Below are 14,944 nucleotides of genomic sequence, written 5' to 3'. Positions count from 1 at the left end.
AAGAAATAAGTACTAATTTTATGTTTGATTAAAATATGTGATTATATATACTTGTCCAGCTCTTTTAATTGCATTGTGTTGGTGGCGGAAGCGTGACCTGTTGGTTTCATTAGGTTTTTGCAGTAATTGTATTACCTTTTGCAAAGTGACTAATTTGATACTTGGTCACATTGTTGATAATGGTTTAACTTCACGTGCCCTTTTCCTTTTGTGGTTAAAAACCAATTTTAATACGCATGATAAAGGTTATAATTATACGGGCACTTCATAATTTCTCCTTTTGTGTATATCAAAATTAAGAATTTTATGGTTAATAAATGGTTATCACTAAGGTGATTTATTTATTTGAAATCATTAAAAATTCTTAAAGTTTTATACATGCGAGATGACATAGTATATAGATTGAGAATTTGTGATTAATAAATGGTTATCACTATGGTGATTTATTTATTTGAAATCACTAAAATTTCTTAATAGCTTTATACTTGTTAGATGACATAATGGATGGATTGAGAATTATGATTAATAAATAGGATCTAATAAAGTAGTCTATTTATTTGATCATTGAAAAGATGCTCAATGTACGATGTGAAAATTATCCTTGATAAGTATAAGCTAGTGTTTATGGGTTATCTATCTGTAACGATCCGACCGGTAGTTTTGAGCTTTTGCACTTCCTTCGGTAGTTGATAAGTAGGGATTTTGACTACTTATTTCTACTCTTTTACTTTTGTTTTAGCTCAAAAATGCTTAAAGGTATTCCCGAGAACTAATGGAATGTGCTTTCATGCAGGAATATTAGAAAATGAGCCAAAGAGATAAAAATCAACTCAAGAAGGAGTAAAATTGGACAATGACCAAAACAAAGCAGAAAAGAGCAAAGCGCGGACCGCACAATACTGTGTGCGGCCGAAAAATATGAAGAACCACTGACAAATTCCATTCGCAAAGTGCGGATCGCATAAGACGAGGTTCAGAGAGATGGTGTTTTGGGTCCCTGGAGAAGTGTGGACCGCACTATTATTGTGCGGCCGCAGAATGCAAAAGTGCGGCCGCACTCATAAATGTGCGGTCCGCAGAAATCTCCCATGTCCAGCTCAAGTTCAAGAGTGCGGCCGCACTCAGAAATGTGCGGTCTGCAAAATCTGAAGAAGTGCGGCCACACCCCAGAATTGTGCGGTCGTAGAAGTCCATCCTGTCTATCCAGCTTCAAAGTGCGGACCGCACAACCTCCGCAGGGGTAATTTTGTCCCATAATTTTAGCTGGGTATAAATAGATCTTTTTGTCAAATTTAGGCGAAGTTTGAACACCTGAAAGTAGATAGCCATTTTTTCCCTTACTGTTTTGGGTAACTTTGTAATAGTTTATCATTTTAACATTAGATTTTCTTCCCTTAATCATCTATTATGAGTTTAATCTTAGTTTCTTCTTTAGTTTCTTCAATTTTGCTTATGAGTAGCTAAATTCTTAGCTAGGGTTGTGACCCAACCCTAGTGTGGGTGCCTAATGGGTGTTTAATTTGGGGCTTGTTTGTGATTGGATGTATGATATTTAGCCTAGTTCTTGCTTGAATTTAAGAATTAATGGTTGCAAATATTGATTCAGGCCTAATTGACCTAGTCTCTACTTGAGAAAGAGAGACTAAATCTAGAAAAACTTGGCTAACAAGGAATTGGGGTGAAATCAAAAAATTGATAGCCCCAATTAAAGGGTCAAATCTAAAGATAGTAAGACCCGACTTGAGCATCTATCATTAGTTTTGTGAATTGCCCATTTGGACTTGAGAAAGTCAAATTGGGCAAAACCACTCAAACTACCGAGAGGTATAGAGTGAAAAATTGCGTGTGATTGCTATATTACACCCCGATCAATCAAACCTGCCCTAAGGCCCACAATCCGTTAGGTAACCACCTAGGTGGAAGTCACGACCCTAGATCTTTTATTAACTTGAAAAATAACAATACCAAAAATATTGTTCCTTAGCTTTTCATTTACAAACAATAGTATACTTTTTAGAAGTAGGAAGAAACAACCAATTATGTGGAAGTGCAATTTGGGCACGTCATACACTTAGTCTAGATATATACCTAATCCAGTATAAGCTCTCTGTGAAATCGACCCCGACTCACGTTGGGTAATTATAATTACATCGACCGCTTCACAATCCCAATCAGTGGTGTGAATTTGGGAGACATCAATTTTTAGCGTCGTTGCCGGAGAGCTAAAAATGGATTTAGCTATATAGTTGGTTTTGTGTGTGTCTTGTCTTCTTTTCCTTCCGGGTTACTAACTTTTTTGTGAATTGATTATAGGTACAAACATGGCTCTCTCAACAATGATCCTCTCGAAAATTTGCCTTTGGGGGAGGTAGTGGACGATGACCAAGGTGATGCGGTTCCTCTTGAACCTCAAGTAAATAGGCGAGGCCGACCGCCTCACGATAATATTATCATCCCTCCCCCACCTCCACCAAGAGCGGATCCACACCAGGTGTTGCCGAATGAAGGATATGCAAGTGCAATAGTCCCGCCCCGCATTAGGGCGGGCAACTTCCAAATCACCAATGTGATGCTTACATTGCTAGAGAAATGGGGATTCTTCACCGGGGCTCCCAGTCAAAATGAATACAAGCACCTAAAAAGGTTTGTGGATACTTATTTAGGGAGTAAATAGACCAACGTCTCCGAGGATGCTCTAAGGTTAAGGATATTTCCCTTCTCTCTATGGGAAAAAGACCTTGGATTGGTTAGAAAGATTGCCAAACCATTCCATCCATACATGGGATGAATTGGCGGAAAACTTCATTGCCAAGTTCTTTTCCCCCGGGCATATGGCTACTCTTCGAGATGAGATTCTAGCATTCAAGCAAGAACCCAATGAGCCTTTGCACGAGATTTGGGAGAGGTAACGTACCATGATAAAAGAGTGCCCGAATAATGATATGGCTGAGTCTATGATTCAACAAACCTTCTACCGGGGGATCAACACTACCAATCAATGCGTGGTCAACCAACTTGACGGTGGGAATTTCATGACAATGCCATATGCCGAAGCTTGTGAAATCTTGGATGAAATGGAGGATACTTCATCGACATGGCAAAATAAAGCTAATGTTCCTCAAGGTGATCCAAATGTGATTCACCCACACAAGGAATTACATAATCATGGGCGAGCAATTGCCGATTTGACGACCACAATGAATCAATTAGCCAAAGCTCAACTTCAACAAGTTCAAGGTCCTGAGCAAGTGAATGCAATGGAAGGTGTGAGTATGATGGTGAACAAAAGAAGGCAAAAGGGTCAACAAGTACAAAACCGTGTGGAACACTTTGTGCAAGATGATAGTGGATTTGACCAAGACGAATCATATAATGAGAAAGAGGAAGAAGTGCAATATGTGAACAACTATCAATGGCAAAGAAATAATTCTCAAGGCCCGAGTCAACAACAATGGCGTTCTCAAGGAAACCAAGAAAATTGGAACAATCAAAACCACCAAGGCAATTGGAGTGGTGGTAACAACAATCAAGGTAATTGAAACAATAACAATAATCAAGGCAATTGGAATAATCAAGGCAACTAAGGCAATTGGGGTGGCAACAATCAAGGATACTTTGGAAGTAACAACCAAGGGGGTTTGAATAATAACCAAAGGAATCGGGGGTCGGGCTTTCAAAGGCCCCTGATGTATCAACAACCAAGCAACTCGCATCCTTATCCGTCCCATGGTTCTAGCTCTTTCAATAATGAGATGGGATGGATTGAAAATATGTTCAAACAGATGATAGAGAAAAATGTTGACTATGATGCTCAACTAGCCTTTCACAACACTTCAATCTGAAATTTGGAGGTTCAATTAGGGCAAATCTCTCAAGCTTTAAACACTCGTTCTAAGGGGGCACTACCTAGTGACACGGTGGTGAACCCGAATGGTGGGAATAACATGGGACATGCCATGGCCATAACCACACGGAGTGGAAAAGGTGGGGAGGCAACAACCTCAAACCAAAGAAGAGTTGTGGATGATGATGTAGTGATTCAAGAAGATGAAATTCCAAGCAATGTGGTTCAAGCTAATGAAGAAGCGAGAATTGAGATTGATGAAAATGTGGAGGATACCCAAGAAGAAGTAAACCCTTCTAGGGAACACGTGATTGACATATCGGAACCGGTAGTGCCAAAGGCCAAGGCACCAATGCCAAGGCCTCCTCCTCCATACCCTCAAAGGCTTGCCAAGCAAAATAACGAGAACCAATTCAAGAAGTTTATTGACATGATGAAGAGCTTATCCATTAATGTTCCATTGGTTGAGGTGTTGGAACAAATGCCCGGCTATGCAAAGTTCATGAAGGATTTGGTGACAAAGAAAAGATCAATGAATTGTGAACGCCTACTTTGCCAAAGTTCTATGTGATCTAGGGGCGAGTATCAACTTGATGCCCTACTCGGTGTTCAAAACTTTGGGAATTGGGCAACCAAGGCCCACATCTATGAGGCTACAAATGGCGGATCGTACTATGAAGAGACCATTGGGTATGATTGATGATGTGTTGGTTCGTGTTGATAAGTTCATCCTTCCGGCGGATTTTGTGATTCTTGATTGTGAAGCGGACTATGAGGTGCCTATTATCTTGGGTAGACCTTTCCTTGCTACGGGTAAGGCTCTTGTTGATGTGAAAGCCGGTGAGCTCACCTTCCGGGTGGGCGATGAAAATGTGATTTTCCATGTGTGCAAATCTATGAGGCAACCAAATAGCAATGAAGTTTGTTCGTTTGTAGACTTAGTGACCGAAGTGATTGTTGATGATGCTAGTGCCGTGATGAATGTTGATGATACTTTGAAAGCCGTATTACTTAATCATGATGATTATGATAAGGAAGGCTATGTGGAATGTGTAAATGCATTGCAAGGAATGGGGTCGTACACTTATGAACCCCAAAAATTGTCCTTAGATCTTGAGAACCGGAAGACTCCTCCAATAAAGCCCTCAATCGAGGAGACTCCTACTTTGGAGTTAAAGCTTGACTCCACATCTCAAGTATGAGTTTCTTGGCCCATGTTATACTTTATCGGTTAGTCTTTTCTCTTGCTTGACTAACGTGCAGGTAGATTTTACTTTGGCGGTGCTCCAAAAGAGGAAGAAAGTTATAGGATGGACATTGGCAGATATTCGGGATATAAGCCCCGCCTTTTGCATGCATAAGATTATTTTGGAAGAGGATGCCAAACCCTCAGTTGAACATCAAAGAACATTAAATGAAGCAATGCAAGAGATGGTGAGCAAGGGTATCATAAAATGGTTGGATACCGGGGTTGTGTACCCCATTTTCGATAGCTCGTAGTCCTCTCCGCTGCAATGAGTCCCAAAGAAAGGAGGTATGACTGTGGTAACAAATGACAAGAACGAATTGATCCCTAAAACAACGGTCACCGGGTGGAGAGTGTGTATGGACTATTGGACGCTCAACAAATTCACTCGGAAAGATCATTTCCTGCTTCCATTCCTTGATCAAATGCTTGATAGGTTGGCTGGTCGAGCTTTCTATTGTTTCCGTGATGGATATTCCGGCTACAATCAAATTCTTATTGCTCCGTAGGACCAAGAGAAGACTACTTTCACTTGTTCCTATGGTACTTTTACATTATCGCGGATGCCATTTGGGTTATGCAATGCGCCGACAACTTTTCAACGGTGTATGATGGTCATCTTCACCGATATAGTGGAGGACTTTCTTGAGGTCTTCATGGACGACTTTTCCGTGGTCGGTAAATCTTTTGATGATTGCTTGAACAACTTGGATAAGGTCTTGGCAAGATGTGAGGAAACAAACTTGGTTTTGAATTGGGAGAAGTGTCACTTCATGGTCGAGGATGGCATTGTCCTCGGCCACAAAATTTCAAAGCATGGTATTGTGGTTGACAAGGCCAAAATAGAAGTGATCTCTAAACTCCCACCCCTACATCCGTAAAGGGAGTGAGGAGTTTCTTGGGTCATGCGGGGTTCTATCGCCGATTCATCAAGGACTTTTCTAAGGCGGTAAATCCTTTATGTAAACTTTTGGAGAAGGATGCCAAGTTCCATTTCAACGAGGATTGTATGAAGGCATTCAAATTGCTCAATTTCAAATTGACTACTACTCATATTATCACCGCACCAGATTAGAGCTTGCCATTTGAGCTCATGTGTGATGCAAGTGATGTGGCAGTTGGAGCAGTGTTGGGGCAACGGATCAACAAAATCTTTCATCCGGTCTACTATGCTAGTAAGTCCATGAATGATGCCCAAGTCAACTACACAGTGACCGAAAAAGAGCTCCTTGCTATTGTCTTTTCTATGGAGAAGTTCATCCCGTACTTGATAGGTACAAAGGTGATTGTCCACACCGATCATGCGGCGCTTCGATATTTGATGAGCCAGAAAGATTCAAAGGCAAGGTTAATGCGGTAGGTGCTTCTATTGCAAGAGTTTGATATAGAGATTCAAGACCGCAAGGGTAGTAAAAACCAAGTGGCAGACCACTTGTCTCGTTTGGAGGAGGAGGGGAGGCTACATGACGGCCTTGAGATAAATGATTCCTTCCCCGACAAGCAGCTTCTAGCCATTTCAATGACTGAGATGCCGTGGTTCACCGACTTAGCCAATTATCTTGTAAGTGTTATTGTACCGAATGTGTTCTATTCAAACCAAAGGAAGAAGCTCAAACGGGATTGCCTTGACTATTATTAGGATGAGCCGTATCTCTTCCGGATTTGTACCGATGGTGTGATTCGACGATGTGTACCGGAGGAGGAACAAGTGGAAATTCTTGAGGCTTACCACTCTTCACCATATGGTAGTCACCATGGGGGAGCTAGAACGATAACAAAAGTGTTGAGTTGTGGATTCTATTGGCCTACTCTTTACAAGGACGCTAGCGATCTCGTCAAGCGTTGTGATGAATGTCAAAGGACCGATGGGATTTCAAAGAAAAATGAGATTCCCCTCACCACCATCTTGGAGATTGACATTTTTTATGTGTGGGGCATTGATTTCATGGGTCCGTTCGTGAGCTATTGTGGGAACACTTACTTTTTGGTAGCGGTGGATTATGCCTCAAAGTGGGTTGAAGCTGTGGCTTTACCCAACAATGAAGCTCGAAGTGTGGTAGCATTTTTGAAAAAGAACATCTTCACGAGATTCGGTACTCCAAGGGACATTATTAGTGATAGGGGATCGCACTTTTGCAACAAAGTTTTTGATACCTTACTCATAAAGTATGGTGTCACTCACAAAGTGTCGACCCCCTATCATCCTCAAGCAAGCGGGCAAGTGGAAGTCTCCAACCAAGAGATCAAGAGTATTTTGTCAAAGACAGTGAATGCCAACCGGACGGATTGGTCAAAGAAACTTGGTGATGCTCTTTAGGCTTATAGGACGGCTTACAAAACATCGATTGGTATGTATCCATACCAGTTAGTGTTCAGGAAAGCTTGTCACCTTCCAGTGGAACTTGAGCACAAAACTATGTGGGCATTGAAGAAGATTAATCTTGAATGGGATGTCGCCGCCAACTTGAGGGTGGAACAATTAAATGAGCTTGATGAATTCTGGTACCAGACATATTCAAGTTCGTCCTTATATAAGGACAAGATGAAGTACCTCCATGACAAGTACATCCGGAACAAGGAGTTCAAAAATGGTGATATTGTGTTATTGTATAATTCTCGGTTACGAATGTTTCCGGGAAAGTTGAAGTCTAAGTGGAGTGGTCCATTTGAGGTTGTGCATGTGACACCCTTCGGTGCATTGGACTTGAAAAATAAAAATGATGAAGTGTTTAGAGTCAATGGTCATCGGGTGAAGCATTATCTTGGCAAAGTTGATGATGGCCACGTCGTGGCATTAATTCATTTCAAGTGATTGATGGTAATCTGCCTCGTGCCGCGATGTTAAATCAGGCGCTTCTTGGGAGGCAACCCATGTTTCTTTTCATTTTTTATTTTCTTCTTTGTTAGATAGGTTTTGTTTTGAGCTAACTGGTTTTGAAGTGAATTGCAAGAATGAGTGTGCATTGTAGGGACTGTGTTCGAAAAATTTGGCCAAGTGTTGAACAAAGTGCGTACAACACATTTATTGTGCGGACCGCACAATAATGAATGCAACTGAAGAAAGGAGTCTGCAGCCGCACAATTCTTTGTGCGTCCGCACAACTAGAGACCCAAAAATGTAAACTCTCTGATGTTTTGAGTTGCAGAGAATAGGCCATTCTGCGGCCGCAAAAAAAATGTGCGGACCGCACAAATTTCTGCGGCCGCACTCACTTTTGTGCGGACCGTAGAATCTCAGCAAAGGTCCAGGTAAAGAGTGCGTACCACACTCAAAATTGTGTGGACGTACTCAACTCAACTTTTGACCAACTTGGTCAACCTATAAATAGGTCCTATGAGCACTATTCACAACTTTACACACTCTGAGTTCTTAAGACCTAAGCAAACACAGTGCACCACAAAATAGCTCACACTCCATACTCATTTCATCAAGTTTAGATTCTCACTTGCATCCTTCATCACTGGTATGTTCAATCCATGTTAGATTTTTCCACTTTTCTTAATTTTTGTTCTTGATTAGTATAGTTATTTGTAGGCCTAAAATGTCAAATGTTATTCATGTGTGCTTAAAATTATGTGAGTTATATCATGTTTGTTCATTGGGGACTGGGTAGATCATTAGTCATGTTTATTTGCAAATACCATGTCTAAATTGTGCAAAACTTGCAAAACCTAAAGTCAGTGCCGCTTAATTTCAAATTGTGCGGCCGCACACAAAATCGTGCGGTCCGCAGATCTTAAATTAGGGCAAATGTGTTGCATGAAAAGTGCGGACCGCACTCAAAATTATGCGGTCCGCAGAAAAATTGTGCGGCCCCAGAAAAATATTTGCGACCGCACTTTGGAACTTCAGAGAACCAGTGTTATGAACTTGGGAATGTGCAGCCCCTCAAAATTGTGCGGTCTGCACTTCAGGATGTGCAACCGCACTTTGAAATTGTGCGATCCGAAAATGGCAGTCTGCAGCCGCACTCAAAATTGTGCGGTCCGCACTGTCTCTTCTGTAGATTGTTTTCCTGCAACTGCTTAGATTGTTTTGAACTCTAACTGACTTATGTGCCTTGTATTGCAGACAATGGTTCGGTCACGAGGTAGAGGCGATACATCTAAAGGGAGAGGTGAACCCTCTCGAGGCCGAGGAAAGGGCACTCACCCACTGGGAGTGCAATCAAAAGTCATCGCCAAAAAGATGACTACTAGGAGAGGTAGGGCTACAGAGCCCTCAGAATCTAGTTCATATGCCCCGTCTAGGGAAGCCTCCGAGGGCCATTCAGTGGAGGTATAATCTGAGGCCCAGTCCCAACCACCACAAACCACTAGGAGATATCAATTGCACAATGAACCCTCCAATACAACAAGTTCTTCTGAGAGTTTCGATGCCGGTAGCCAGGGTTCAGAGCCCTCCTCTACACCTACTCCTCCTGCACCAGCTGTAGTAGATGATAATGGCGATGTCCCGGATTATGGTAGAGGAGGTGACACTCGAGTGGGCGACCTAGAGAGGTCGAAGAAGAAGGAAGTGTGGGAGGGTAGATTTGTGAGTTTGACGGCCTTCACAAGGTTCATAGAGTGGTGGCCCCAGAGATCGCTTACACTTGAGCGACAGTTCTTAATGAAGGATTTGGATAAATACAATCCAAATGTCCTTAGATAGTTCCGGGAGCGAAAAGGGTGGATGTGGTTCACCCAAAGTGCCATAGATGCAAATGAGCACTTGGTACGGGAGTTCTATGCCAATGTGGCTCACATAAAAAAGGGTACCAAAATAACCAAAGTGAAAAATTTGAAAGTCATATTCGACCCCAGCACTCTGAACACTTACCTGGGCTTTGAGGAGGTAGAGGCAATCCAGTACCTGGAGAAGCTTGCTATGGGTGGTGCAGCTCGCCCCTGGTTAGCAGAGATTTTGGCTGCTCCAGGACCACCACCACTGTGGATCACAACAGGGATTCCTATAACACGGTCTACCCTAAATTTTGAAGCAAAAGGGTGAAAAACCTTTGTATGTAGCCGTATTGATCCAAGCTTGAATGAGAACAACCTTCCAATTCCCCGAGCAGTTCTGGTGGCATCTATTATGGCCGAGTACCCAATCAATGTGGGTGTCATCATGTTGTCCAACATGACAGTGCCTGTTTGAAAAGGTGAAAGCTCCCACCCATATCCTAACACCCTCACAGAATATTACAACGATGCAAAGGTGGAGACAAGGACTTTTGATACAAAAGTGAGAGCCAAAAAGCCCTTCTCATGGTACTCCCTAGAAGGTGCGGACAACCCAAAGTTCAAGGGAAAGGCCACTACCACCGCTGGTCAGTGTGATGAGCCATCGGTGGTGGTTACAGAGTCTGATGCTGAGCCATCTACAGCTCACATGCCTTCCACAGTAGCCGGGCCTTCCACCGGTACAGCTGACATGCCACCACCTTCATCTTCTAGACTATCAGCATCAATACCAGTCTCCCAGACATTGGCGAGTCTCAACAACTGGATACAGGCAACCACTTCTAAGTTGTCTAACATATCCAGTGTTGTTGAAACACAGTCTTCTACCCCAGCAATACCACAGGTCCCTCAGTCAGTAGAGGAAACAATAAAGAAGATTTTGGAGAACTAGAAGACCATTATGGATACACTGGTGGCTAATGGGGGAGCTATTAAGGAGTTGGGCAAGTAGGTAAAGAAGGTGAGGAAGCCCCAGGCTTCAAAGAAATCAGTGGAGAGATAGCAGCGAGTGATTTGCCATTTGACCTACTGATGGAGACAGATCCATCAGTACCAGCAGACCCAGCAGCACCATCAGCAGAGGCACCAGCTGGCCAGTCTGACGAGCCAGACCTTGCTGCCCACACTACCGAGGAGGTGCTTCAGATGTTCACCAACCCTATTTTTCCCCAGCCAGATGATGATGAGATCCAGTTGGAGGAGCCCGAGGGTGGTGATGCTGCCAGTCACCCTAAGACTACATAAGGAGTTTTCTTTACTCTCTACCATCTCTTATTCTGATTTTGCTAAACATTGAGGACAATGCTTATTTTTATTCAGGGGGTGGTCTATTTTGGTTTGATTTGATGACATTTGATGACATTGGCCTGTAATAACTTTAATACTCTTTTTCTTTTATATCTTTATCTTCTCTTTCATTATGTATATATTCGTCCCTCTCTTTTGATGTATATATTCTATTCACCTCGATTTGTATATTCATTTGCCTTCTTTCAGTAGTTTATTTCACAACTTCTTCATTTTTTAAAATAATATAGCTTCTTATTTACTTAGCTTCTTTTTGATTTGTTAGCTTTTTTTTATATTTAATTGAACAATAAGCCTTTGTTTTTCTTAATGCCATGATTCTTTCCAAAGGTGAGTTTTGTATGAACCGGGTGGCTCTTCCCAATGATGGATGGCGTGACAAACTTCTTAAGAGATCGACTCTGTTTTTGATGTTTAGGTAGAAACAATAGTATTAATGAATAAATAAGGGTCAATCATGCTTCACTTGGTACCAACACACTTAACTACACGCGTATGGTTAAAAATAAGTTTTTGGAAAGAAATGGCTCTAGTTAGTGACCTTGTGACTCTTGTGTTGACTTAGGCAATCATCGGATGATTTAGTTGAACCATTAGCGATTTTCAATCTTGAATGCAGTTATTGTGGGCCCTCGGCTCTATTATCTTTAACAAACTGGTTGTGTGAGAGGTGAGGTATTTTGTTACAAGTCTAAGTACCCGTGCGAATGGTCTAGAACTTTTTCCGAATGTGTTTCTAGGAGAAATTCTAAGTTAGCTTGGCTTGAGAAGTGATTCTAGGCTCTTCTTGACCCGTTTTGAAACCTTCCATGGCCCACCAATGATATTATTCCTAGTCAACCCTTTTGAGCCAAAAACCTTTTTCATTCGATAACCATATTACAAGCCTTTACCCATTTTATAGTGATCCCTTCTTGGCACCCGAGCTTTCTTTAGCACTCATGAGAAACAAATGGAGAAAACATAAGTTTGGGAGAGAGACGAGGAGTTTGAATATGGGATCAAGGCACAAAAAGAGAAAAGAAATGAAGAAGAGGAAAGGCAAAGAAAAAGAAAGAAAGAACAAAAGAAAAACACAAAAAGAAAGTGAATAATGTGAAAGGGTTGAAAAGATTCAAAAGAAAGGAAAAGTGCAAAGCATAGAGAAAACAAAGAAGGAGAATATGAATAGCATGACCAAGAAAGAGTGATGTCAATTCTCTCTAGTTCCCCTAAGGAAAAAAGAAAATGACTCAAAGAGTCGGCAAAGTATGAGCCAAAAAGAGAAAATGGAGTGCTAAAGGAAAGATGAACCAGTTCCATTCAATATTTCCCTCCTTAGTCCAAAAGCCTTCATTACATGCCGAAAAAGCCCTACGTAATTTCAGGCCGAGTAAGCTTATATTAGTGGTGATCTACATGAGGGGCAAGCATATGGTACTTAGAGCCGGGCTTGTGACATTCTTTTGAGAGTGATGAGCGAACCTTTCTCGAATCATTGCATTGAGTGCTTCATTCTTGAGTGAGATGAGATTACAGAGAGTATAGGAGGAGGAGTTTAGAATCCACAGTGACCTGCATGAAAGTGCGAACTTCCTTGATGAATAAAGTCAACTCTTGATGCTCAAGCGTCACATTAGAGCTATTTGTGCTTTAACATTCAAAACACATGCTTGTTGATGATTCATGAGTATGTGGGTAATCGTTAGTCCCAATTGATGTGTGTTTGATTCAACTTAAGCCAACTGAAATAACTCTTTCCTTATGGAGGTGGGAATTACCATAATTGCTTGAGGACAAGCAAAAGCTTAAGTTTGGGAGAGTTGATAAGTAGGGATTTTGACCACTTATTTGCACTCTTTTACTTTCGTTTTAGCTCAAAAATGCTTAAAGGTATTCCCAAGAACTAATGAAATGTGATTTCTTGCAGGAATATTGGGAAATGAGCCAAAAAGATGAAAATCAACTCAAGAAGGAGTAAAATTGGACAAGGACCAAAATAAAGCGGAAAAGAGCAAAGTACGGACCACACAATACTGTGTACGGCCGTAGACTATGAAGAACCACTGACAAATTTCCTTCGCAAAGTGCGGACCGCACAATTATTGTGTGGTCGCAAAAGACGAGGTTCAAAGAGATGATGTTTTGGGTCCCTAAAGAAGTGCAGACCGCACTATTATTGTGCGGCCGTAGAATGCAAAAGTGTGGCCACACTCATGAATGTACGGTCCGCAGAAATCTCCCATGTCCATCTCAAGTCCAAGAGCTAAAGAAGTGCGGCCGCAGAAGTCCATCCTGTCAATCCAGCTTCAAAGTGCGGACCGCACACAGAATTATGCGGCCACACAACCTCCGCAGGGGAAATTTTGTCCGATAATTTTTGCTGGGTATAAATAGATCTTTTTTGTCAAATTTAGGCGAAGTTTGAACACCTAAAAGTAGATAGCCTTTTTTTCCCTTACTGTTTTGGGTAACTTTGTAATAGTTTATCCTTTTAACATTAGATTTTCTTCCCTTAATCATCTATCATGAGTTTAATCTTAGTTTCTTCTTTAGTTTCTTAAATTTTTCCTATGAGTAGCTAAATATTTTGCTAGGGTTGTGACCCAACCCTAGTATGGGTGCCTAATTGGTGTTTAATTTGGGGCTTGTTTGTGATTTGGTGTATGATATTTAGCCTAGTTCCTGCTTGAATTTAAGAATTAATGGTTGTAAATATTGATTTAGGCCTAATTAACCTAGCCTCTACTTGAGAAAGAGAGACTAAGTCTAGGAAAACTTGGCTAACAAGGAATTGGGGTGAACTCAAGAAATTGATAGCCCCAATTAAAGGGTCAAATCTAAAAATAGTAAGACCCGACTTGAGCATCTATCATTAGTTTTGTGAATTACCCATTTGGACTTGAGAAAGCCAAATTGGGCAAAACCACTCAAACTACCGAGAGGTATAGAGTGGGGAATTGCGTGAACACACTGATCAATCAAACTTGGCCTAAAGCCCACAATACGTTAGGTAACCACCTAGGTGGAAGTCACGACCCTAGATCTTTTATCAACTTGAAAAATAATAATACCAAAAATATCGTTCCTTACCTTTTCATTTACAAACAATAGTATACTTTTTAGAAGTAGGAAGAAACAACCAATTATGTAAAAGTGCAATTTGGGCGCGTCATACACCTAGTCTAGATATATACCTAATCCAATATAAGCTCTCTGTGGAATCGACCCCGACTCACGTTGGGTAATTATAATTGCATCGACCGCTTCACAATACCAATCAGTGGTATGAATTTAGGTGACATTAGTAGTTTGAGGGCATGAGTATTTCTGTATGATGTATTATGACTTGTGTGAATCGTCGGTTTTGGTTTTTAGGTTATTCGGAATTGATTTGGAAGTATGAATTTCATCGTTAAAGCTTTAAGTTGGATGAGTTGACCAAGTTTGACTTTTGTGAATTTGACCCCGGAACAGAGTTTTGATCATCCCATTAGATCTGGATGGTGATTTTGGACTTGGGCGTATGCCCAGATTTGCATTTGGATGTTCCTAGAAGGATTCGACACTAATTGGCAAAAATTAGAAATGTGAAGGTTTGGATAGTTCATAAGTTTGACCGAAAGTTAACTTTGTGGATATCGAATTCGTATTGTGGTTCCGAAAATTAGAAAAATATCGTTATGTCATTTGGTACTTGTGTGTATAATTTGAGTTCATACCTAGTTGATTTGATATGTTTCGGTGCGAGTTTTAGAAGTTGAAAGTTCAAAGTTCATTTAAGTTTGATTTGAGGTGCGATTTATCGTTTCGATGTTGTTATGTGTGATTTGAGGCCTCGA

General features: G+C 41.3%; 1 protein-coding gene across 1 annotated transcript; it reads left to right on the top strand.

Moving 5' to 3' along the window:
* The first annotated feature begins 2,942 nt into the window (after positions 1-2,942).
* Positions 2,943-4,415, top strand: LOC138896200 (uncharacterized). Its single transcript, XM_070180987.1, has 3 exons — positions 2,943-3,531; positions 3,862-4,172; positions 4,284-4,415. The coding sequence occupies exons 1-3, from the start codon at positions 2,943-2,945 to the stop codon at positions 4,413-4,415; spliced, it is 1,032 nt and encodes a 343-aa protein (XP_070037088.1).
* Positions 4,416-14,944: the final 10,529 nt, after the last annotated feature.

This window comes from Nicotiana tomentosiformis, chromosome 7 (genome assembly GCF_000390325.3).
Source record: "Nicotiana tomentosiformis chromosome 7, ASM39032v3, whole genome shotgun sequence".
In the NCBI taxonomy this organism is placed as follows: domain Eukaryota; kingdom Viridiplantae; phylum Streptophyta; class Magnoliopsida; order Solanales; family Solanaceae; genus Nicotiana; species Nicotiana tomentosiformis.
This window is presented reverse-complemented; position numbering and strand designations above follow the sequence as displayed.